Raw genomic sequence first — 25,700 nt, 5'->3', positions numbered from 1 at the left:
AGCAAACATTTTAATAAAAAGATGCAAAAACACCAGAAAACGACTGAGAAACGACTGGAAATAAACAAAGCACCACAAAAAGTCACAAAATGACAACAAAGAGCATCAAAAAGAAACAGGGACATGCGGAAACACCACGGAGTACAAAGATGTGTGAAATGAGCAGAACCATAATGAGCTTGGACTCAGAAGCATCCTCACAGAGGCTGGATGACTCCAGAGAAACACAAAACGACTGTGAATAGATGTTAATCAGTCCTAAAGAGGAAATATCTCCGGCAGGGTCTCAGTCAGTGGGGGCTTGGACTGTGAGCTGTAGGGTCGCCGGTTCAAGTCCCCGAACAGACCTAAATATGGAGTGTGGACTTCTACCTCCTGCCCTGCCGTGGTGCCCTTGAGCAAGGCACCAGACAACCCCCTTCCCCCCACTCCCATTGCTCCCCGGGCGCTGTGCAATAGCTGCCCACTGCTCCTGGTACTAGACTCCTGGTGCTAGACTCCTGGTGCCAGACTCCTGGCACTAGACTCCTGGTACCAGACTCCTGGTACTAGACTCCTGGTACCAGACTCCTGGTTCCAGACTCCTGGTTCCAGACTCCTGGTTCCAGACTCCTGGTGCTAGACTCCTGGCACCAGACTCCTGGCTCTAGACTCCTGGCTCTAGACTCCTGGTTCTAGACTCCTGGTGCCAGACTCCTGGTGCTAGACTCCTGATTATAGACTCCTGGTACCAGACTCCTGATTCTAGACTCCTGATACTAGACCCCTGGTGCTAGACTCCTGGTGCTAGACTCCTGGTGCTAGACTCCTGGTGCTAGACTCCTGGTACCAGACTCCTGGTGCCAGACTCCTGGTTCTAGACTCCTGGTTCCAGACTCCTGGTACTAGACTCCTGGTTGCAGACTCCTGGTGCTAGACTCCTGGTGCCAGACTCCTGGTTCCAGACTCCTGGTTCTAGACTCCTGGTGCTAGACTCCTGGTGCTAGACTCCTGGCACCAGACTCCTGGCTCTAGACTCCTGGTTCCAGACTCCTGGTACTAGACTCCTGGTTATAGACTCCTGGTTCTAGACTCCTGGTGCTAGACTCCTGGCTCTAGACTCCTGGTTCCAGACTCCTGGTTCCAGACTCCTGGTTCCAGACTCCTGGTGCTAGACTCCTGGTTCTAGACTCCTGGCCAAATGTCACTGTGTGTTCTGTGTGCTCTGCATGTGAGACCATTAAAGAGGGTTTCATCCCTCCCTTTCCATCTATAAGGAGATGTAAAAATACCAGAAAAAATAATGAGAATTCACTTGAAATGAATACAAAGCACCAAAATGCAAAACAACTAATTGCTCATGCAGAATGACAACAAAGAGATGCAAAAAGAGCACATAGAAACATAATATGACACAAAGGACAAAAGGATGCCATGATATTAAAAACACCACAAAGAGAAAAGATGCTCAACAATCACATGGATGCAAAATGACTACAAAGAAACATAAAAGGACAAAGATTAGATTTAAAACAATCACAAAGACATAATTAAAGCCTAAAAAGATGACAAAAAACTAAAACGACAACAAAAACACAGACTTTATATTTTATTATCATTGATCTAAATGTAATCACTTGAGACAAAGTATGTCCGTTGTCTATCTTAATTATTTATTTGGATTTAATCATGTTTTTTTAGTATTAGTGCGATGTGTTGCTGTGAGAGTCCGACTGAACGCTTTAATGCTCATGATGAGGGTCTGACCCCCATGCGGTGTGTGTGTGTGTGTGTGTGTGTGTGTGTGTGTGTGTGTGTGTGTGTGTGTGTGTGTGTGTGTGTGTGTGTGTGTGTGTGTGTGTGTGTGTGTGTGTGTGTGTGTGTGTGTGTGTGTGTCTGTGTGTGTGTGTGTGTGTGTGTGTGTGGGTGTGTGTGTGTGTGTGTGTGTGTGTGTGTGTGTGTGTGTGTGTGTGTGTGTGTGTGTGTGTGTGTGTGTGTGTGTGTGTGTGTGTGTGTGTGTGTGTGTGTGGGTGTTATGGGATTTCTGCACATGTCATGTCAGTTTTTATCCCGATCTGGACAACATGCTCAAAATTAATCTTGGCATAAATCTGGGTTTTGGCAGCCTGACACATGTTGCAACACACACACACACACACACACACACACACACACACACACACACACACACACACACACACACACACACACACACACACACACATATATACACACACATACACACACACACACACACACACACACACACACACACACACACACACACACACACCAGTGTAATTACACTAATATGAGGCTTTAACACACACACACACTCTGTGAAATAGTTTGTGTCCAGACACACTGTCGTACCATTGTGGTTCAGATACAATGCCTGTGTGTGTGTGTGTGTGTGTGTGTGTGTGTGTGTGTGTGTGCGCATGCGTGCGTGCGTGCGTGTGTGTGTGTGTGTGTGTGTGTGTGTGTGTGTGTGTGTGTGTGTGTGAATCTGGCCAACAACTCAGGGTTTGTCCCATCTTCACCTGATATACTTTATATATATATATATATATATATATATATATATATATATATATATATATATATATATACATATGTATATGTATACTATATATATGTCTTAAAGAGTTTTCCTCAACAAAATAAAATGTTTTTAAAATAATAAAATATCTTAAATGTTTAAAGATACTCATAAAAAATATACAAATCATATATATATCATATCCAGATAAAGTCCAAACGTCACAATTTGGTGGTTATTGTAGTATTCTGCATCTCAAGGGGTTTTCCTCACGAATCATTTGCCTAAAACCCAAGTTAAGAAACTATTTGATACGTTTATATTAAAAAAGAATTATCATTCACACACTGACAGAACACTCTAGACTCAGAGGGACAAACTCAAGAAGCAGGCGTAACAACATTTAATAATTGTTTATTAAGGTTTTTCTCCATCTGTCAGTAAATGATAATCAATACACATCAGTATCAGGTATAATGTTTTAAAACTCAAAGAATATTAAACTAATAGTAAATATGATGTTAAACTAAGCAGGAAGCTGATAACCCGGTTAAAACAACAGAGTAAACCGATTATAATGGAAATCAATTCAAACTTTATGTGAAAAATACAAGATTTCAAAGTTATACTTTTTCCTTTCAGCTGTTGATAGATCTTCTTTAATCTCCTTATTCTCATATCTGTTGTTCTGATTCAAAGAAACTTTCCATTAGTCTGAGTTATTGTTTAACGTTTAGAAACGTCTCCATCATCCAGCAGGAGCACCGTATCATTTCAGGACACTCAGCGATACAATCCATCATTAACAAAAGTCACGTAGAGTTACAAATCTCAAAGAAAATAACATGAAGAGCAGAAAAAACATTTAGCAAGAATCTGATATTTGTAAATGATCATAATAGAAAATAAACTTTGAATAAACGTGCAGGTTGAATCTTTTCCATTGGTGGTAATGGTGTCAGGACGTGAATGATTTCTGCTCAAAACAATCACACTCTCACATTTCATACACATGGTACATTTGACTTCCTGTCCAACAGAACATGCAGATTGCTCCTGCAGGAAGATGTTTGAGCAGGAGAACAATAAAGCTTTAGAACTCATTGATTAACACTAGAGCTCTCAGTGCGGGTCTATTTGGACTTCATGCTTTGTATCAGTGACGGAAGAAGTATTCAGATACTTTACTTTGGTTAAAGTTATAACACCACATTGTATAGATACTGTTACAAGTAGAAGCCCTGCATTCAAAATGTCCCACAGGTGAAAGTATGTAAAGTATAATCTAAATGAAGCTATAGTAATAAATGTAAAGGTACCCGATGCAGAAGAGTAAAGAGTAGAGTCGTGAAGTAAAGAGTCCAACATTTCACTTTGAACTGCATTCCACCTCAGCGCTGGGTGGACCGGGTTCTCTCATATTCCTACAGAACCGCTGATCCAAACAGCCTCACACGGGGCAGCAGCTCCCCCTGGTCCATAGCAACACACATGCTAAACAGGAAGTAGATGGGTCCCAGGGCTGGTGAGGTCATCTCAGATACACAGACGTCTTCCAGTTCGTTGATAGATCTCCTCTTGGTCTCGCTGGCATCTGTTTGGTCTTGGTTTGGTTTTGATCCAAAGGATTTGTGATCACTATGGACTCTGGAGGAGCTTCTCTCGGCTCTCCTTCAGCATTTCTTCAAGACCAACCATCTTGCTTTGAAACATGGAACCTTTCAGGATTAAAAAAACAGTTAAACGATAACTTTGTAAGAACAGAAAAAAAAGAAATGACCCGTGAACATTTGTGTCATGGTCACTTGGTTGTGTTGTCCATCAAGGACTCTTGATCAGTATCACTCTCTATCCTGTCTTGTTTCATTTTGTATTTACATGTCTCTTCTTTGAAATCATGTTCAGCTCTTGTCTTGGTCTCAGTTGGAGCTGCTCTTGATGCCCTCAGTTAAAGATTCTTCACTTTCAAGCAGGTTTTCTCCTCTGCTTACTTTACCCATGAGCTCTGCTTGTCCTCTCATGTCCATCAGGTACTGGACTCGTTGCTTCCAGCCTAACTTGCCCTCAGCTTTCTCTCCCTCAATCAACAGGTCAATGTACTCTGGAGTGGAGAGAGGATTTGGCTTCAGTGCGATCTCTCCTAGTCTGTTCAGACACTGGGCAGACCTCTTCATCATCTCCTTCACTTCAGCCTGAAGACGCTGATATTCAGCCTTCATTTTGTCGATCACTTCCTGAACAGTTCCCTTAGCCTCTGAGGCCTTCAGGTACTTTTCTTTCAGCTCCTGCACTGTTCGCTTTACTTTAACTTTCTTATACTCCCATCTGTACTTCTGGTTAAAATGTTTACTCCAATGACATTTGCCTTTACACTGTTTACAGTTTCCATCTGGTCCCATTGCCCAACACTTCATTTTATCTGCATCATTGGCCAAATTACATGGCCAGTGACAGGTGACATTACACACCTGACAGTTGGTGATGAACTTTCCAGAGCCAGATATGTCTATTTGAAAAGGCTTCATGAAGACTACTTCAATCTCAAATTTCTCATTTCTGCTGATCTCTGCTTCATGGAGTTTAAGTTGTTGAGTTGTCTCTTTAATCGCCTCAAGCTTGGCTAACCCTACTTTAACCTGCTTCTGCATATTTTCCATTGAGATCTGGAGCTGATCTCTTTCTCTGAGGACTTCCTTTGTCATTGTCAAGCTTTTGGTTATAAGCTTATCAGAAGCATCAAAGAACGTATTCATGCTTTCTGCCCCCATTTTCCAGAACATCTGATCAAAGCCTCCCTCTTCCTCCTCTCCTCTCGAGTCAGCAGCAGCAGATGATTGGTTCTGTGCAAACAAGGCAGAATTATTGAATTTGAAGTGAACTGGCAGCCCGTCTTCTGTTTTAGGACATGGGACGCCTGAAGCTTTGATCGCCTCTAGAACTGGTGGGCGTTGGCCGTCTGCGAATGTCACCAGAACCTGGAGGTTTTCTGTCACATCTTTGCCAAAGATTGAGAGCACAGAATCAAACACATACTTCTGTGTTGGTGTGAGCCGAGCTAAAGAAGCTGGAACTACAAAACACACAGCGTCAATTTCACTGACGCCACGCTCGGAAGAGAAGAGATTACGTATCTGTTCTGTGATCTCCTTGTCTCTTTTTATTCCTCGTGTATCTCCAAAGCCTGGAGTATCAACAACGGTCAGAGAGAAAGGGATTTTAAAGCCCTCTTGGTGGTTGATTTTGTACACAGTGACTTCAGAGGTCTGGCTCTCAGCTTGAGATCTCGACTGATCCTCATCAACTAACTTGAATCTGAAATCGTCCTTCCACTCTACACCAACGATGTAGTTGATGAGTCCATTGATCAGAGTGGACTTTCCAGATCCAGTTGCTCCAAGAAGCATAATTGTACGATTTGACTTCATGCTTTCTTTGCCAAAGTTGTACCTCCGGCATCCATCAACTTTCATGTCTTCTTCTTTCAGAGGCAGTTTGTAAACTGAGGGAGATTCAGAGTTGATCCTTTTGCTTTGACTTTTGAGGGATTCTTTAAGAAGTGAAGGTTTAGTTGTGCGGACATTAACAGCAATGCTTTCTTTGCTCCTTCCAGCTGCACCACAATCACACCTGACCCTGACAGCGTATTCTGTCTCTGGCTGAAGTCCTGAAATGATCACCTTCTCAGCTCCCGCCATCATTTGCTCCCAGTGGAGATCTTCCTCTTTCACCTGTTGGTCTGGTTCGGCGTACTCCACGATGTAGCTCAAAACGTGGACATCTTGTCCGAGCTCAGCAGGTTTCTCCCAGCTGACTGATATCTCACGTGAGGTAGATTCAACGTGGAGTTTTCCAGGAGGGCTGCAGGGTAAGGTTTGAATGGATCCACTGACTTCATTGGCTGGCCCGGCACCTATTGGTGTCTCTGCCCTGCATCTGAACATGTACTCTGTGTTAGGACTCAGGCCGCTCACTGTGACTTCTTCAGCTCTGGATGCTGTCTCTTGTTTCCAGCCGTCCTCTCCACTGACACAGTACTCAACAGAGTAGGAGGTGATGTCCTCTGCTCCAGATCTGGGTGGAGAAATGTTCAGCGTCACACTGCTGTGGTTTATATCACTTCCTGTTACTGTTGCAGGCTTTGAAGGCGGCTCAAAGTTGTCATTGACAGAAAGGCCGTCTGTATAAAGGTAGATGCTGGCTCCTTGCTGTGTCTCCTTTGTTAAACCCACTGTCAGAAATGTGATGTTCTTCTTCTCCTTGTTGGCCTCTGCAAAATCACTGAAGAGCTTTGCTTTGTTTCTCAATGTTTCTGCTACTTTGTTTGTGAGGTACCATTGTTCCTTTCCTAGATCTGGAGGGTGTTGATCTTGAGAGTCGTCTGGTTTGGGTGTTTGTTTCAGGTAGTTTGATAAAGTTGAGAGGTACGGTTCATCACTTCCCAGCGAGGTGAAGACAAAACACACAGCATGCTCTGCATTGAGAATTTCTTCATGAAAATCATTTTCGTGTGGAACGATCTTGGTGTTTTTCATCTTGTTGGTGTACGACTTTAAAATGGAGATTTCTCTCTCCTTACAGTCCATCCACTCGTTCAGGTCCTTGCTGTTGAAAGGAGAAGAACATGTCTTCCTCAGTTCCTCTGCGAGCACAGCTTCTTCTTCTCCTCCTCCTCGGATTGATGGAAGTTTCTTTGCCAGGGTTCGTTGGAATTCCAGTTTGAACTGAGAGCACTTCTTTTTAAAGGTTTTGAGTTTGTTTCCAATCTGTGGGAACAGCTGTGCAGTTTGGGTTCTCAGTGCATCATTGCACCTCATCTCCAGGGCACTGAGGTCCTCCAGGACACTCTGACATTCTTCAACTAATCCTATACTTATCTGACGGACAAGTTTAGCGGCTTTAGAATCTAAACATGTCAGAGGCAACAGCCAGACCTTAACTGGTACTGCCTTTTCCCCGTTGGCTCCCAGCAGCTTTGGCAGACTTTGGTACACCTCTACTGCCTCCTGAAAGGATGTTGGAGGTTTCGGAATCAAAAAGTCTCCAAAGAATCTGCAGGACACTTTCTCAACATTTGCTTTGTCCTCGTCTTCCATTTTCCCAGAATCTTTGCCCTCTATTGAAGCGACGAAGGGAATTTTCTTGATCTTCATTTTCAAGTCACCCTGAATGTCTGGATGGTTCTCGTTGACAGACACCTCACGGTCAAAGACAAAGAAGGCTTGAGCCCCATAAAGGATTCCTGTGACTACATGTGTTGCTATTCCTTGATCAAAGACAAATGGATGCTTAACATTGCCTCTTCCAAGATGATTCATGGACAGTTCGTTGAACTTTGTGGTAGCTTGGTAATTCAGTGTTACTCTGGCCTGATTTTTGGAAGTCTTGCTATCGTTCAGGTATTTGGCTGATCCTCCAACCTTTACCAGTCCACTCAAGAAACTCACCTTCAGAGATGCTTCAACATTTAGTGCTTTAGATTTGTCCTCAATTGATTCAGATGCAACTATATCAAACTCATTATAGCTCTTTGGTCTTTCTTCAATATGATTTTTATTGTTAAGATCCTCACGGTCCCACAAAGTGATTCCTGCAAAAGAAGAAGCAAAAATTAAGCTACAACCAGATTTGATGTTAATACACAGTTACTTTTTCGGGAAAGACATAACAAATTAAAAGTAAAATGCATTCCTGTCAGCAGGAAACACCTGGATATGTTCTTCTATAGGTTGTTAAAATTAAGATGGCCACTTCTCATCATTGCCACGGAGCCCGGCCGGGCACAGCCCGAAAAGGCAACGTGGGCAACACCTCCGCTTCTCCGTCCCGCGGGCCCACCACCTACGGGAAACAGCGATGGGGTCGGGTGCGCTGCCAGAAGGGTGGCAGTGAAGGCAGAGGGTCTCGACGGACCAGACCCGGGCGACAGAAGCTGGCTTTGGGGACGTGGAACGTCACCTCTCTGGGGGGGAAGGAGTCGGAGCTTGTGTAGGAGGTGGAGCGTTACCAGTTGGATCTGGTTGGGCTCACCTCTACGCACAGCGTCGGCTCTGGAACCTTACTTCTGGATAGGGGTTGGACTCTATTCTTCTCCGGAGTTGCTCAAGGTGTGAGGCGCCGGGCGGGTGTGGGGATACTCACAAGTCCCCGGTTGGGTGCTTCGTTGTTGGAGTCTACCCCAGTGGACGAGAGGGTTGCCTCCCTACGCCTGCGGGTTATGGGGGGGAAAACTCTGACTGTTGTGTGTGCTTATGCACCCAACAGCAGTTCAGAGTATACGGCCTTCTTGGAGACCCTGAAAAGAGTCTTGTATGGGGCTCCTGAAGGGGACTCTTTAATCTTGCTGGGAGACTTCAACGCACATGTGGGCAATGATGGAGACACTTGGAGGGGAGTGATTGGGAGGAACGGCCCTCCTGATCTGAACCGGAGTGGTGGTTTGTTACTGGACTTCTGTGCTAGTCACGTATTGTTCATAACAAACACCATGTTCGAACATAAGGATGCTCATAAGTGTACATGGTACCAGAGCACCCTAGGCGGAAGGTCCATGATCGATTTGGTTATCGTATCATCGGACCTGAGACCGTATGTTTTGGACACTCGGGTAAAGAGAGGGGCGGAGTTGTCAACTGATCACCATCTGGTGGTGAGTTGGGTTGAGTGGCGGGGGAAGCCTCTGGATAGACCTGGTAAGCCCAAACGTCTAGTTCGGGTGAACTGGGAACGTCTGGAGGAGGCCCAAGTTCAGGAGGCCTTCAACTCACACCTCCGGTGGAGCTTTTCGGGCATTCCTGTGGAGGTTGGGGACATTGAACCAGAGTGGTCGGTGTTCAAAGCCTCTATTGCCGAAGCCGCAGCGGGGAGCTGTGGTCTCAAGGTCCTAGGTGCCTCAAGGGGCGGTAACCCTCAAACCTCCTGGTGGACACCGGTGGTCAGGGAAGCCGTGGCCGAGGCAAAGCAGCTGGTGTGGGAGAAGTTTGGAGAAGACATGGAAAAGGACTTTCGGGCAGTCCTATCAATCAATGTTAACTTGGAAAGCCACAATATTAATATTTTAATTCAATAACATTTGGTGACATTATTGTGGCACATCAGTAAAGCCTTACATATAAATATACACTGAACACAAATATAAACGCAACACTTTTGTTTTTGCTCCCATTTTTCATGAGATGAATTCAAAGATCTAAAACATTTTTTAAATACACAAAATAACCATTTCTCTCAAATATTGTTCACAAATCTGAAAAGATCTGTGATAGTGAGCACTTCTCCTTTGCCGAGATAATCCATCCCACCTCACAGGTGTGGCATATCAAGATGCTGATTAGACAGCATGATTATTGCACAGGTGTGCCTTAGGCTGGCCACAATAAAAGGCCACTCTGAAACGTGCAAAAACAAAAGTGTTGCATTTATATTTTTGTTCAGTTCAAAGCAGTATTCTGACATTAGTTCAGATTAGCTAAGGCAAGGCGTAAGCAATAAACACGACCCTCCTTTCGAGTACCTTAGAGTAAACTTTTCCCGGGGAGGCTGAGTAGTGTGATGACTCTGCAATTGGCACACACACTCTGAAACGTGCAGTTTTGCTTTATTGGGGGGGTCTGGGGGGGTCCGAAAACCCTAGGGTTAAACCCTAACCCTAACCCTAACATGTCACCCATTGAGCATGTTTGGGATGCTCTGGATCGGCGTATACGACAGCGTGTTCCAGTTCCTGCCAATATACAGCAACTTGGCACAGCAATTGAAGAGGAGTGGACCAACATTCCACAGGCCACAACCTGATCAACTCTATGCCACGGAGATGGGTGACATGTTAGGGTTAGGGTTTAACCCTAGGGTTTTCGGACCCCCCCAGACCCCCCCAATAAAGCAAAACTGCACGTTTCAGAGTGGCCTTTTATTGTGGTCAGCCTAAGGCACACCTGTGAAATAATCATGCTGTCTAATCAGCATCTTGATATGCCACACCTGTGAGGTGGGATGGATTATCTCGACAAAGGAGAAGTGCTCACTATCAGAGATTTTTTCAGATTTGTGAACAATATTTGAGAGAAATGGTTATTTTGTGTATATAGAAAATGTTTTAGATCTTTGAGTTCATCTCATGAAAAATGGGAGCAAAAACAAAAGTGTTGCGTTTATATTTTTGTTCAGTGTATGAGGTGGCAGACATCATTTAATGAATTTTAACTGAACAATAACTGAATGAGTTGGTCTCACTCTTAGACCAGCAGGGGTACCAAATGTATGCAGACTGCTGCAATAAGTACATGAACTGTCTCATCGATGTTTGTCTGAATGAATATGATAATATTAACTATCACATTATTCCTATCAGCTCTCAATCACTGTTGTGATTCACATATTCATTCATTATTGAATAAACTCTATTTTCTGGAGGAGTTCATGATGAATGTTCCTCAAGATGCTTGCTCACCCTCCTTCAAATTTGAAAGACAAGTAATTATATCATATATCAAAACTCAAAAGATTCAAAGGAACAGTTCAGCGCTCCACGACTTTACTGCAAACAGTTACAACCTGGACTTTACATCAGAAAGAACAAACATTAAAGAAGTGACTAACTGCATCAGTTCGGGTTAAACAACGTGTATTCAGCTCAAACATAAACATCGCTGCAGTTATGATCCAGTGGAGAGTCCTTACCTGCTGGCCTAGTTCAATCAGAGAGGTTACTTTCTGTTGACTGGGCAGTGAAGTTTTACACACCGTCTGATTTGACTTTCTCAGGACTTAAAACTGTTTTTTGGGGGCAGACCCCCACAAAGAAAAAAATATATAGGGTCATCATCTGAACAGTTTGTTACGCTCATCGAGTCCTCCGTGAGCAGAGCATCAAGTTGACTATAACAGCTGAATGCGGCGATTACCATGTTGATCAGCAGAACGCCTCACACACTGATTAAGATCTACAGGTTTAGTGCGTTTTGATTCAATGCTGAGTGCAGCCTGAAGAACATATCGAGGATTAAAAAAATAATGTCCATGCTTTTATCTTCAGTAGACTTGACTACTGCAATAGTGTATTCACAGGGCTGAGAAATATGTGTTTTTACTGTATGTATTCCTAAAAAGCATTTTAATTTGTTTTGTAAAGCACTTCGTAAATAAACTTGCCTTGCCTTACAGCCAAACTTGACAGGCTCTTCTCTGTCATTGTAGACCGCAAATACCTCATTCCTTCCGTCTACTTGGATCCGCAATGCTTCTCGTTTTGCGCTGTTCCCCCGTTCAAATGAAATCGCCGCCAATCATATTTCCAGGCTCGCGCCAGGGAGGGGTTACAAGGCGCGTCTTGTGCTGCATTCACTTGCACTCGGACATTAGAGATTTTCTCTCATAAATGTCCGATGAGCCACAACTTCTATTTCAAAACAAAGCTGCCAACTGGGGTGGCAGCTGAGGTGGCAGCTGCCACCCCGTGCCACCCCGTAGAACCGCCACCAAGCACGAGCCTGCGTTCACCGCTATTCAAGATCACAGATCACTCGAGCCTTCAATGTCGAAAACGTTCTCTTTATTTTCTGGTATTGACGGCCACAGCCACGCCTTACAGAACCAATCAATAGTATAACACTCATTATGACTTTTCCCCACACTTGAACACAACTCCTACCGTCTCGTACTCCCTCCACACACACCGGAAAACGCACACACACACCTGGAAGGGGTGGTCTCTACCTAACTCCCACCAACAACATTGCCTACATAACTTTACAAATGTACTAAACTGTGCACATCTGATAACTGAAAAAACTATTAACTTGGACACGCTACAATATTATCCTTAATATTTACATTAAAACATTCCTTTGACACTTAACATTACTTTGCAAGGTAAGCACAACCAAAATAAGTTTGTAAAAGCAGAATTTGAACACTGTTTCTGTGCTCCTACAATATTTTTGTATAATACCATTACACCCTAAGCGTACAAGTACACTATAGCGATCGTTCACTTTCAACTGGCATGCTGTGGCATTTAACCTCATCACCACACCGCAAACAGACAGACAGACAGACAGACAGACAGACAGACAGACAGACAGACAGACAGACAGACAGACACACAGACACACAGACACACAGACACACAGACACACACACACACACACACACTGGATCGGCTCCGTTGGAGATCGCGGTCGTTTATGCTGACTTGTGAGAAATCTTTCCATTTTCGATCTGTGTTCACATACTGAGAATTATAACAACATTAGCCAAGTAACAGTTTGTGCTTTAAATTGCAACGACCCCTGATAGATCTCGCAAGAATGTGTATAAATATATACAGATACATTTTTATAACAAAACAATGGGGTTGCTAAGCCGTTGCTAGGCCAATTGTTGGAGTTGCTATAGCAACTCCAAGCTACCCTCTGGCGCCGCCCCTGCACACAAGACATCATTAGATCTATGGAGAGTGATATAGTGGAACTAGAAACAATAAGTGAGCCCACAGGAGATCGAGGATATATTTTCATCATCCAGGGATCAACACCAGTAAATACACCTCTCTTTGTCCGCTCTTCAAGGCTCAAAGGGCGGACTCCTGAGTTCCGTAATGTCCCCCTTACATGGCACTAAGGCTAGTTACATCATAACACACCAGTACATCTTCCTTATAGTTAATAAAGTAATTAAACAATAAAAAAAGACAAGATCAAGGGGTCATTAAGGTCTTTAAATTATTATTACCCTCTTCAAAGAGACTTCCTTGTAGTTAATAAAGTAATTACACATTAGTTCACAAGCCATACAATTTCAAAAGAACATCCATAGTTAACAACAACTTCATAGGGGCTTCTTTAAAGTTGTGTGAAGTAATTAAACATTAAAAATACAAGATCAGGGGGGTCATTAAGATATTTAAAATTATTATTGCCCTTTTCAAAAGAGACTTCCTTATCGTTAATAAAGTAATTAAACATTAGTTCACAAGCCATACAAAGAACATCCTTAGTAAACACAAATCATATTAAAAACTAATCTAATTTAAAGAGGACAATACAAGTTTTAGGTGACTTAGTGAGTGAAAATGATTTAATAATGGCTTTTTATTTAGTTTGAGCGTATTTCTTTTTTAAACTAACTCCACCCCCCTATCTTCTGGCATAGGATAACAGCAAAATCAGGGGGTGACAGGAAGGAGGAGAGGAAGGGGTGTGAGGGGGATGGGGGGAGACAGTCTCACACATCCAGACTCCATTTTTCATGAAGAGCCTCAGACGGAGGGGTCTGAACCGGCACAGAAACTGCATCCGTTTCTTGACTGGCGCTCCCGATGGATGGCGGTAAGTTGTCACAGGCATCTCGCTGATTAAACCCATATCGATGTGTCTCTTAGCCATTTTCTTTTTGAAAGTTTTAGGTGACTTAGTGAGTGGAAATGAGTGGCTTTTTATTTAGTTTGAACGGATTTCTTTTTTTTACCTTACTCCACCCCCCGATCTTCTGGCATAGGATAACAGCAAAATCAGGGGGGTGACAGGAAGGGGTGCGAGGGGGACGGGGGGAGACAGCCTCACACAACTTCAAAGAGACTGCCTTAATTAACACTAATCATATTAAAACGAATCGAATTTACAGAGGACAATAACGGACATCAAAGGTTAATTAGATTAGATTTACATCAAAGGTTGATTAGGGTTCTTAAATATGTCACATCTAGATATCTGTCATCTGACAGTCATCAGAGGAAGGATAACAAAGGTTAATTAGATTAGATTGACAACAAAGGGTCTATTACAGGGGGGTAATATCACACCTACATGTTATAACACCTCACCCCTCACATCAAAGGCTTAATTAAGGGGGTGTGGTATCACACCTACATGTGATAACACCTCCAACAAATGGGTAATTAGCATAAGTAGGGAAAGGTGTGACCTGTCACTTTGTATGCATACTAATTTGATGAAAGCGGGATGAATATCATTACTCTTATCTATACTGAAACAAAGATGAGGATTCCCTCAGTTGTGCTTCCTGTATAGTTCCTTGACTCTCACCACTGTTACGCTGACGACACGCAGATTTACTCTTCAGTTAGACTAAATGTGATTGGTGATATTAGTACTCTCCATGACTGCCTGTATGGATGTCACTTAACCTTCTTGATCTAAATTCATACAAACAGAGGTCTTTCTTAGTGTTCCTGGTAACTTTGTCTCTGAATCCTGCATCAGAACCCTGGCCCCCAACGTCAAACCCTACTCAGGAAACCTGGGTGTGATCTTTGACCAGAATCTGAACTTGAGCCTCACATAAACAAGCTAGTCCAAACCTGCTTCCTCCAACTCTGCAACATCACACAAATCAAATCCATGCTTTCAACCAGACATCTGGAATAACTGATTCTTAACTTTGTATCTGTGTGATTCCTTGTGGGGGCAAAAAGAAAATGTTGTTCTGTTTTTAAAGGTGATGTTTTTCCTCACCTGGGACGAGAGAGTCGTTGCGGCAGTCGTACAACATCCCAAGACCGAAAGGCCGTCCGAGCGCCGCCACCTCCATCGTCCCCCTGCCTTTCGCTCCGTGTGAACTGAAAAGAATCGACAACAGCTCGTTAGTTAACTTCAATGATTTGGTAATATCATGTCCAACCATGCTCACACTAATCTACAAATTGACACAAAGCCACTACCTATACCGGCGATTGGATTAACGATTGGGCCGATGCCGATACCGATGTTAATATGTTTTCATGTTTGTTTTTTTTGTTTTTTATTTTTTCCATTTTTGTGCCGAAAGAAATTATAAATCTTTTTGAAAAATATTCTAGTTTTTCATTACGTCCATTATAATCCATTATAACACGTCACTTTTAATGATAAGACATATTTCATTGAAATAAATGCCATTCATGAATCAAATCAACCTATTAATTTATAATAGTGCTGTGATTTGCTCAATTTACATTCTCAAATATCAGCTTTTTTGCTGACCTGCAGATGGCAGAAATGATGGCAAACATCAGCTGATGGCGATGTCAGACCGATGCATTGGGGCTCGCTTGCGTGCATAAATTAACATAACATTACTTCAAAGACAACCTTTTGAAACAAAATGACTACAAAAAAACACAAGACGTATAAAATGACTTGAAGAGACAACTACAAAAAGCCTCAGTGACTACCAAATGAATCAAGACTACTCCACTACTTCAAAGGGACCTCAAAATGAATGAAGACATCCCTTCACTAAACAGAGTGCATCCTTTGTGTATATTTCCATCAACACATCAACCTGTACTGTATGTTGTATTTCTTTGTGTTTATGTGTATCAATCTGTTTCATACTACAGAGCGAGCTGCATGCTGTTATCTTTGCTGGGTTTAACATCCCATCAGCCTCCTGTCAGCTGCTGGTTCAAACCTGCACCATGCTGCCCTCTGGTGGCCGCTCACACAAACTGCTCAGGGCAAACTGCACAGCCTGACATCAGAAACAATACCCATGATACACTTTAGGATCCACATCCAAGAACCAGGACTCTCTAACAAGTCCAAAGAGACATCACCCACTAGTAGCTGTTTCATTGAGACACATGTGACCTGATCCTATAAAGCGGTAACACCTCAGGCCTAAAAGAAAATATTGTTTGTTTCCGGTTTCCAACTGACCTTGCCGATTTATGTGTGACTCAGATTTATTTTATGATCTTGGGGAAAAAAAGTCCGGAAAATACGCTACGTTTTGTTGCGAAGGATGTGGAATGGGCCAAGGACGAAACCATTACGTTTTGGAACGATCCAAATCACAGGGCGGATCCACGACTTTAGTTTCAATTTCGCTGCAGTTACATTGGCGGAGGTCTGCGCTGTTGGAGTACCGTTCTATTTTTCTGTGTAGGCTTTCAATAAATGCAAACTCTGGCACACTTGCATGGTGGAACAAAAAAATACGTTCGTTACCCTAAACTGGCGTTCCGGTGTTATGCCGAATTATGCTCACCGAGATATTCTTGCACCTCGCGGGAGCGCACACAGCGTAAAGTGAAAACTCCAAGACATGTCAATGATTTGTACGGCAAATTACGGTTTGGAAACTATATCAACATCCACTCTGTCTGCCAGGATCTGTTATTTCAGCCAAGATGAGTGTTTCATGTATGAAACTCACCCTGTCCACTCAAAACACTATACATATCAGCTGGTAGAATAGTTTAATCCTACAGTGTATTTTAAGGAACTTAATAGAGGATGCAGTATTGTAGAAAAGTGACGTTGTACCACTCACTCTAATCGGGGCAGATTTGTTCCTGCAGAAATATAAATCTGCAAAAATAAAAGAAATGAAGATGTATAGTCTACAATAGCTTTATATACAGTACCAGTCTAAAGTTTGGACACACCTTCTCCTTCAATGGGTTTTGTTTCTTTTGTATTGTTTTCTACTTTGTAGATTAATACTGAAGACATCAAAACTATGAAATAACACATATGGAATCATCTAGTAAACAAAAAAGTGTTACAGAATCCAGAATGTGATTTTTATTTTAGATTCTTCAAAGTAGCCCCTTTTGCCTTGATGAAAGCTTTGTACACTCTTGGCTTCTCTCAGTCAGCTTCATGAGGTTGTCACCTGGAATGGTTTTCAGTTAACACGTGTGCCTTGTCAAGAGTCCATTTGTGGAATCACTTGCCTTCTCAATATGTTTGAGAGCATCAGCTGTGTTCTGCAGAGGTAGGGTTAGTGCACAGTGGAAAGCAGTTGTATAGTTCAGTGTACTGTTTAAGCTGAAAGCTTTTGTTTGTTTGTAAACGATTTGTAAAATAAAAAATAAAATAAAATAAATTCCCTACCTCCCCATGACCTTAACTGAGAACCAACCAGAAGCAAACAATTATTTATTTGAGGCCTCAGCAGAGACTCAGCGATCCTCCTCCTCAGTTACGCCTCGTCTTGGTGACCTGAATAGGACACACAGGAGAGACAGTATGAACACAACAGAACATAATAAGAACATATTGGTGCACCAAGGGAGAGAGACTAACTTATGGCAACACAAAAGAAAACATGGGAGCGGTGGAGATGAGGAGGTGTCGGCGTTCTGGTGATTTACTCGGAAGGCTTCAGTAGAAGCTGCTGGGAGTCCCAGCAGCTTCTACTGAAGCCAGTCCCCAACTCCGGGGACTTCCGGCGGGGGACTCCGGGTGGCAGTATACGCCGTGAAGTTGTTTGCAGCCTACCAGTAAACCCAAAGCAGAAGAAGAAGAAGTGACGTAAGCGGCTTCATTTGCCTAATAATCCTTGTGTCAAATTGTGAGAATTGTGAGAACTAAAGAGTTCTCATGAACTAAGTTCTGATGAACCTTTGTGGGAAAAGTACTGCGGTGTGAAAGCGCCTATTGCTCTGGGGGAGAAACTGTTTTTAGTCTGTTTGTCTTTGCACCTGTAGCCCCCCCTGGAAGGCAGCAGGTCCAACAGGTGCACACCGGGGTGGGAGCTGTCCTTTACAATGTTTGTGGCTTTATTGAGGCAGCAGGAGTTGCGAACACTGCATGGACCTTCTCACAGGGCGTTTCCAAGGAACTGCTGAGTCATTTCTACGATCAGATTAGGCAGGGTTCGACAGTGACGGTTGCCAGGTGGCCATTGGCAACTATTCAGAAAAAATGTCAACCACTTCTTGGCCGTTGGCTGCCATCAGTGGCAACCAGTTTTTAACATAAAGAAATAAGGACAGCAAACAGCAACATGTGCACCCCAAAATAGATAAATGTTAAATATTTGTTGCATTAAGAGTGATATTTAATTATTGTTGTGACCAGTCGGAACCTGATACTTAAGTTGCACGTGCATTGGTGTGATTACGGAGCCAGAAAGTGGTGTGTGTGTGTGTGTGTGTGTGTGTGTGTGTGTGTGTGTGTGTGTGTGTGTGTGTGTGTGTGTGTGTGTGTGTGTGTGTGTGTGTGTGTGTGTGTGTGTGTGTGTGTGTGTGTCTTTGAAGAGGTGGTGGATTACTCAAAAACAAAAAACAACTGTTAGTGTGTTTATGCACAAAGATAAACATGCAGTTTGGCCAAGGGCTTATTTCATTAGAGAGCAGAGAACGAGAACAACCTGGAGCAAAGAGAAGGAACTCAAATGAAGAAGCATGTCAGTGCAGAAGAGACTTCAGAAATAATCTTAGCCTTCATCTGCCAGCGAGCTGCAGGACTCATCTGAAGAAGACACAAGGTTCGAGGGGGGGTCTGACACTGAATGCTTTCTGGAGTCCAGCACTTCTTTGAGGTTCCTCTGACCCTTCCTCTGAAAGTGGAGTGGACACTGAGGGTCCGGTTCACAGTGAAGGGATTGAGACAGATGTGAGGGTGTTCTCCAAGGAGCTGGGGAAAACCAGGGTGTCCTCACAGATTGTGAGAAGAAAGCCCCCCGTGGCAGCTGCTGCTACCGTGGTGGTGGATCATATTTTGTCCCTCACATTTTCCTCTTCTCTTTCTTCTCTCACGTGTGTTCCACGTGAGAGGAGCAGTGTTGGGTGTAACGATGTAATCACATTACGTTTTTCGGTAACGGAGTAATGAAACGCGTTCTATTCTCCCTTTGACAGACTAGACTGTAGTAATTACATTATTCAGAAGTTTACAGTAACTTTGGATAATAACACGGGAGCAGAGTCTCTCTCTCTCTCTCTCTGTTATGTCTTCCTTATTGCAATAGTATTGTTATGTGTGTGCACATGTAGGCCTACGTTTTAGGTTTTGCATATAGGCTGTTGCTGAGTAAAGCAAAAGTAATGTAAAGAGTTACTTTATGTAGAGAGTAACAAAGTAATATATTGATTAACGACCCCATCACGTGAGAGGAGTCAGTTTGAGTGAAAACTGATTTAATAACGACTGATTTGTTATATATCTGTTGTCAGTGAATAAAGGGAGCAACATTTGACAGAGAAACTGCAGGCGAGCGGCACATTTCCCCTACAAATAGACGAACATACAGACATAAGTGGGGCTGCCCAACTTCTGGCAAACGTCAGATATGTTGATGCTGACTCAAAGAGACCTTTTTCTTCTGCAAAGAAATGGAAAGCCATACTACGGGAGAAGAAATATTCAGGGTAACTAATAACTATTTAAAAGAGAACAGTCTGACCTGGCGTCAGTCTTTGGACAGATGGTGCGGCAAGCATGACGAGGAGGGTGAAAGGATTTATTGGTAAGGTGAGGGCACAAAACCCACATATCGTGACAAACCACTGCATTTTGCATCGAGAGGCATTAGTTGCCCAAACCATGCCCCCGAGTCCACTGAGGTGCTGAATCAGGCCGTGCAGATGGTGAATTACATCAAATCAAAGCCCCTGAAATCTCGCCTCTTCTCCCAGCTGTGCGCCGAGATGGGAGCCGACCACCAAAGCCTGATCCTCCACACAAAGGTACGTTGGCTGTCACGGGGGAAAGTCCTGTCCCGTCTCGCGGATGAGAGGTGGTGCGCCAGGCTGGCTTACCTCGCAGACATATTTGGGCATCTCAACGAGTTAAACGCCAAGCTTCAGGGCAGGAATGAAAACATTTGATCATCCACAGACAAGATTCAGGGGTTTATGGAACAAACGTATCCTGCGGCGCGAGGCTTTGGAGCAGGGCTCCATGGACATGTTCCCGCTGACATCAGCTGCGCCGCAGGCAGCTAAGGAGCGCGCTGTATATGCCGAACACCTTCAGACCTTAAAAGAGATGATTGAGCGCTATTTTCCACGTGTGGCTGACACCGAGGACTATGACTGGATCCGAGACCCATTCCTCCAGGAATCCTCAACAGAAAAGCTCACTATGAGAGAGAGAGAGAGAGAGAGAGAGAGAGAGAGAGAGGAGTGCGCAGAGCTCCGTCTGGACCGCACACTGAAACTCAAATGTAGTGAGCTCCCACTGGATCAGTTTTGGCTTCTGCATCGGAGTACCCAAGCATCTCCCACCACGCGATTGAGCAACTTCTTCTTTTTCCCACTACCTACCTGTGTCAGCTGGCGTTCTCTACTCTGGTTTACATGAAGAACAACAGGAGGTCACGGCTCTCCGTTGAACAGGACTTGTGAGTGGCCCTCTCCTCAGTGCCACCAAGGATTAAAGAAATCTGCGCGCCCCGACAGGCATATGTATCTCACCAATTTGTAAGTCGGCAAAAATATTTACAATAGCACATGTTTCAATGCTGATTGCTGAAATGTTACATTTATAATTCGTAGTTCAGGACCATGGACAGTGCATCTTCCTTGCATTGACAGTTCTCTGTGCTGAATTTCTGCTGAGTTTCCTTTGCCTCAGTTTTAATGTTGTGACCTGTCTGGTTTAAATTAGTGTGTTGCTGCTTTGAAGAAGCCTAATTTGATAAAGCTTCAAATTCATTTCTGAAATATTTCGTTAATAAATATTTGATGAGTAATGTAGTTGTCTTTGTCACATTTTACAATCCAAGTAGGGAATGAGTCCTTACCCCAAGTGAAGGAGTTCAAGTATCTCGGGGTCTTGTTCTCGAGTGAGGGAACAATGGAGCGTGAGATGGGTCGGAGAATCAGAGCAGCGGGAGCGGTACTGCAGTCTCTTTACCGCACCGTTGTGACGAAAAGGGAGCTGAGCCAGAAGGCAAAGCTCTCTGTCTACCGCGCCATTTTCCTTCCTACCCTCACCTATGGTCATGAAGGATGGGTCATGACGCAAAGAACGAGATCGAGGGTACAAGCGGCCGAGATGGGTTTTCTCCGCAGGGTGGCTTGTGTCTCCCTTAGGGATAAGGTGAGAAGTTCGGTCATCCGGGAGGGACTCGGAGTTGAACCGCTCCTCCTTCGCGTCGAAAGGAGCCAGTTGAGGTGGTTCGGGCACCTAGTTAGGATGCCACCTAGTTAGGATGCCACCTGGGCGCCTCCCTAGGGAGGTGTTCCAGGCACGTCCAGCTGGGAGGAGACCAAGGGGTAGTCCTAGAACCAGGGGGAGGGATTATATCTCTTCGCTAGCCTGGAAGCGCCTTGGGACCCCCCAGTCAGAGCTGGTTGATGAGGGGAAAAGAAAGTTTGGGGCTCTCTGCTGGAACTGCTACCTCCGCGACCCGACCACGGATAAGCGGGAGAAGATGGATGGACATTTTACTTGGCATTAGTAAATAATTATGCACATTTACAATAGTTTACATTATATGAGTGATAACACGTGTTATAAGGTCTAATTTGCACAATAGGTGTGCCTTGAGATTTTTACTTGTCCTTTGGTGTGCCTTGGGCACAAAAAGTTTGGGAACCACTGGAGTAGACTATACGCATTACACTGTTACACACCTACTATACAGTATACACTGTAGTGACTGTACAGTCAGAGTGTACTGTACTGTCTGTACACCGTGTCTTTTCTACAACTCTACATGTGTACATTATACAGTACATACTATATACATAGTGATGTACATACATACAATTTTGACAATCCACTATGTCTAAGCCAATCACATCGCCAGCTTCCCTTAACGTCACACAGATCTCGCGAGCAGTTGCGATATTTTGCGAGACTTCGTGAGTTCAGTAATGGCCGCCATATCAGAAGCCGACACAACTTTTTTCGTCTTTAGATGGTTTAGAACAAAAAAGGAGAATATACTTGAGTGCTAGTTTTTTTGCGAGTCCAAGTACCGGTTCCCGACGTTCCGTTTTTAACCGGACTTGAACCGAAACTTTTTACAAGTCCAGTACCGGTTTGGCGTACCGGTACGCAGCACTACTAGGAACTGACCCATCATTTAATCTCTTCCTGTGAACAACGGTTTTCTGAATGTGTTTTTGATTTTTATCGTGAAATAAGGTCTGAGGTTAGCACGAGCTGAAGAGCTTTTAAAATGTTATTATAAAGTGTGTCATCAACCACTGTATACAGAGAGAGAGCTATAGAAAGTACTTTTGACATAGTATCAAAGTACTAAAGCAAGTTACAATAAACAAGTATTAATATTAAGGCTGTCAGTCGATTAAAATATTTAATCGCGATTAATCGCAAATTAATCCCACCTTTTTGATCTATTCTAAATCTCAATCTCAATCTTTATTTATTTATACAGCACATTTAAAACAACCTTCAGTTGACCAAAGTGCAATAACTACAATATTAAATAACACAATGGGAGTACAATAATAAAACAATAATTAAAAGCACAATAACGAGAAACACATACAAAATAAAATAAAAGAAACACATACAAATATAAAAGTGTAATGTTCAAGTATTAAATGCTCCTGAGAGGAATATTCTTAAAGTCTTTAATACTCTTATCAACCTATGAGTGGACAAATATGCTTTATGCAAATGTTTGTTTATTATCATTTGATCAATGACAAATCTCTCTCTCTCTCTCTCTCTCTCTCTCTCTCTCTCTCTCTCTCTCTCTCTCTCTCTCAACCCTGTGTACTTCTCTGCACTGAGCCAGTTGCTCAAACAGACAAGCCTGTTTAAAGTTGTCGGCGAAATGCCGCTCCTCTGTCTTCATAACAGTCAAAGCATGAGACGAGTCAAAACAATGCGCTGTGATGTGCAGTCGACACGTTGGATGCGATCCAAATGATCTAACGCAGCCCCTCGTCCTCCACAATGTTAAGCTGTAGCCCCCATTTAGCTATGGCTGTTAAAAGCTTGCTGCTCGTAGACGTGTCCAGACGTCTCCCCGACAAACTTTCAAGCGTGGTCTGCCACAAGCAAGCGACTGTCAGCATCAGCTGTGTGCTTGGCTTGCTGTTTAAAACACCTTTTTTTGTATCCATATCTCTCGCTAGAATCTCCCACCATCCAACTAACAACAACAACAACAACAACAACAACAACAACAACGTCAAGCCTTTGGGCTCTGAAACTACGGGGCGAGCCGAGGACAAATACACATGCTTTAATCGTACGTTAAAATAATTAGTGGCGTTAAAAAAAAAATGAGTGGCGTTAAAAATGTTTTGCGTTAACGCATTATTAACGCGTTAACTTGACAGCCCTAATTAATATACAATACACAAGTTAAAGACAAATTCAATGCACTCCATGACATTAGAAGACATCCCAATTATGTTTTTTCTTAAAGAGTAGTCCTACCTTGAGATTTCTTTAAATCGGATTGTGGTTCTAACAGAAGTATTCAGTGTGTTTGAGATGTTTAGGAAACTCACCAGAGATTCTGCTGTTTGTTGAGAAACACCTGAGATCGTTGATTCTCCTCCAGAGAGACACAGCCTGGGAGAGTTTCACTTTCACTTATAGCGGGCTGTATTCAGCTTTGTGTGGTTTTCCCTTTCCTGTGGCGTGTTCTATGGTTTATGTGCAATGTGGCTTCAGTACTGGAAAAACACACACACACACACACACACACACACACACACACACTGCAGGGCCTCACACAAACTACACTGAACAAAAATATAAACGCAACACTTTTCTTTTTGCTCCCATTTTTCATGAGATGAACTCAAAGATCTAAAACATTTTCTATATACACAAAATAACCATTTCTCTCAAATATTGTTCACAAATCTGGAAAAATCTGTGAAAGTGAGCACTTCTCCTTTGCCGAGATAATCCATCCCACCTCACAGGTGTGGCATATCAAGATGCTGATTAGACAGCATGATTATTGCACAGGTGTGCCTTAGGCTGGCCACAATAAAAGGCCACTCTGAAACGTGCAGTTTTGCTTTATTGGGGGGGTCTGGGGGGGTCCGAAAACCAGTCAGTATCTGGTGTGAGGGTTAGGGTTAGGGTTACAGTTTTTCTCAATCGCTAAACCCACTATTTAGAATCAAAATTCCTTTCATCAAACCAACAGCACAGCCATCGAAACAGAAAACCATTTCTCTACAACAGTATACCATTTCTCATTGATATCACACAAAATGCAGATGCTAAGCAGTGTTTTGCAAAACAGATCACACAATTCTCTAACTGAAGTTACAATTCTCTACACAAAGATCAAAAATCTTTTGTGTAACTCATGTCTACAAAACAAAAATAATCTTCTCACAGTGGATAACACTTACTCCTCATAAACTTAGACCATAGCTACACTAATTGACACTTGATGTGCAAAATATTAACACTTGTTATCAGTCAATCAGCCATTGAAAAAGGTAACTCCATGGAATGTACTGTATACCTTACAGTAATGATGTTACATTGAAAACATTTACATGATAGAATTTGCATGACTGTACTTCAAATATTTTTTTAAATGGTGCCGGTAAAGCTATAATAGTGTTGATATGACTTGCATAGCTCTGATATGTTCATATGGGGAGGATTAGCTATAGCTGATACAACATTTTTACAGTCAGTAATTGTGGTCTTTTCCTTTTTGCACATTGAGAAATGTTTTTTTTTGTATTGGGGTGAATTGAGTACTTCACTTCCATGTAAATGAATTGCTCACAGCTGACATCAATGAATTTCCTATAGTAATTGTAATTAGTGAGAATCCTATAAAAGACCTCCCTCACTTCAGTAAGATGTTTGTCAAGGGTGGTGTCGACACGCAAGGAGATATTTCCCACGCTGCCTTGCAAGGGAAGACATACGCTGTGACGTAGATGAGGCTATGTGGCCAGACAGACGCCAAAGAGCAGATCAGTAAAGCTATATAGATCTCATTCTCTGCTTTACTGCTGATTTACATCATTTACCCATGTTATGTTTTTCCAGTGTATTGCTATTCATCTTTTGTTTCTGTTACGGTGCTCTACTGAAAATGAGACATAAAAACAATGACATAGTTACAGTAACACACTGTTTTTCCTATATGTAAGTTTGTTTCTCCCAACTTGTCGTTCAGTTTCCAATATCGATAGCTTGAGGTTTGTGTATTGATGATTGTAGTCAGTATTTAGTGTGCCACTTAGTAATGACTGTTCAAATAGTCTTCTCATGAGCTGACAAATGTTTGTTTTTGGAGAAGGTATCTGGTTTTGGAAGGGGTATTTTTAGTTTTGAGTGCCTTAGAGCACTTTGCAAGAAATGTATATTGTTATGGTATAATGTGTTGTTATGGTGACCGGAGTTTCAGTTATGAAAACACATTTGTCTCATTAGATGACAATTTGTTCTGTTTCGATCGACTTATTCTTTTTTGTGACCAGTATTTTCAGTTTTGTTCATGTAAGTGCATTTTGCAAAAGATATTCAGAGTTATG

The 25,700-nt window shown here is 42.9% G+C and overlaps 1 protein-coding gene across 1 annotated transcript; it reads right to left on the bottom strand.

Annotated features, from left to right (window-relative positions):
- Positions 1-2,919: 2,919 nt before the first annotated feature.
- On the bottom strand, positions 2,920-23,765 carry LOC307018642 (uncharacterized protein). Its single transcript, XM_079648973.1, has 4 exons — positions 23,691-23,765; positions 17,359-17,466; positions 14,992-15,095; positions 2,920-8,108 (listed from the first exon to the last, which is right to left on the bottom strand). Exons 2-4 carry the CDS (start codon positions 17,364-17,366, stop codon positions 4,441-4,443), a joined length of 3,780 nt encoding a protein of 1,259 aa, XP_079505099.1. The 5' UTR covers positions 17,367-17,466; positions 23,691-23,765; the 3' UTR covers positions 2,920-4,440.
- Positions 23,766-25,700: the final 1,935 nt, after the last annotated feature.

Source organism: Notothenia rossii, assembly GCF_949606895.1.
Source record: "Notothenia rossii genome assembly, chromosome: 9".
Taxonomy (NCBI): Eukaryota; Metazoa; Chordata; class Actinopteri; order Perciformes; family Nototheniidae; genus Notothenia; species Notothenia rossii.
This window is presented reverse-complemented; position numbering and strand designations above follow the sequence as displayed.

Excerpts from the sequence above, each read along its gene's own strand:
- LOC307018642 (XM_079648973.1), bottom strand. Across the intron at positions 8,109-14,991 it reads CAACGACTCTCTCGTCCCAG|GAATCACTTTGTGGGACCGT; the intron begins GTGAGGAAAAAC and ends CTTCTTTTGCAG.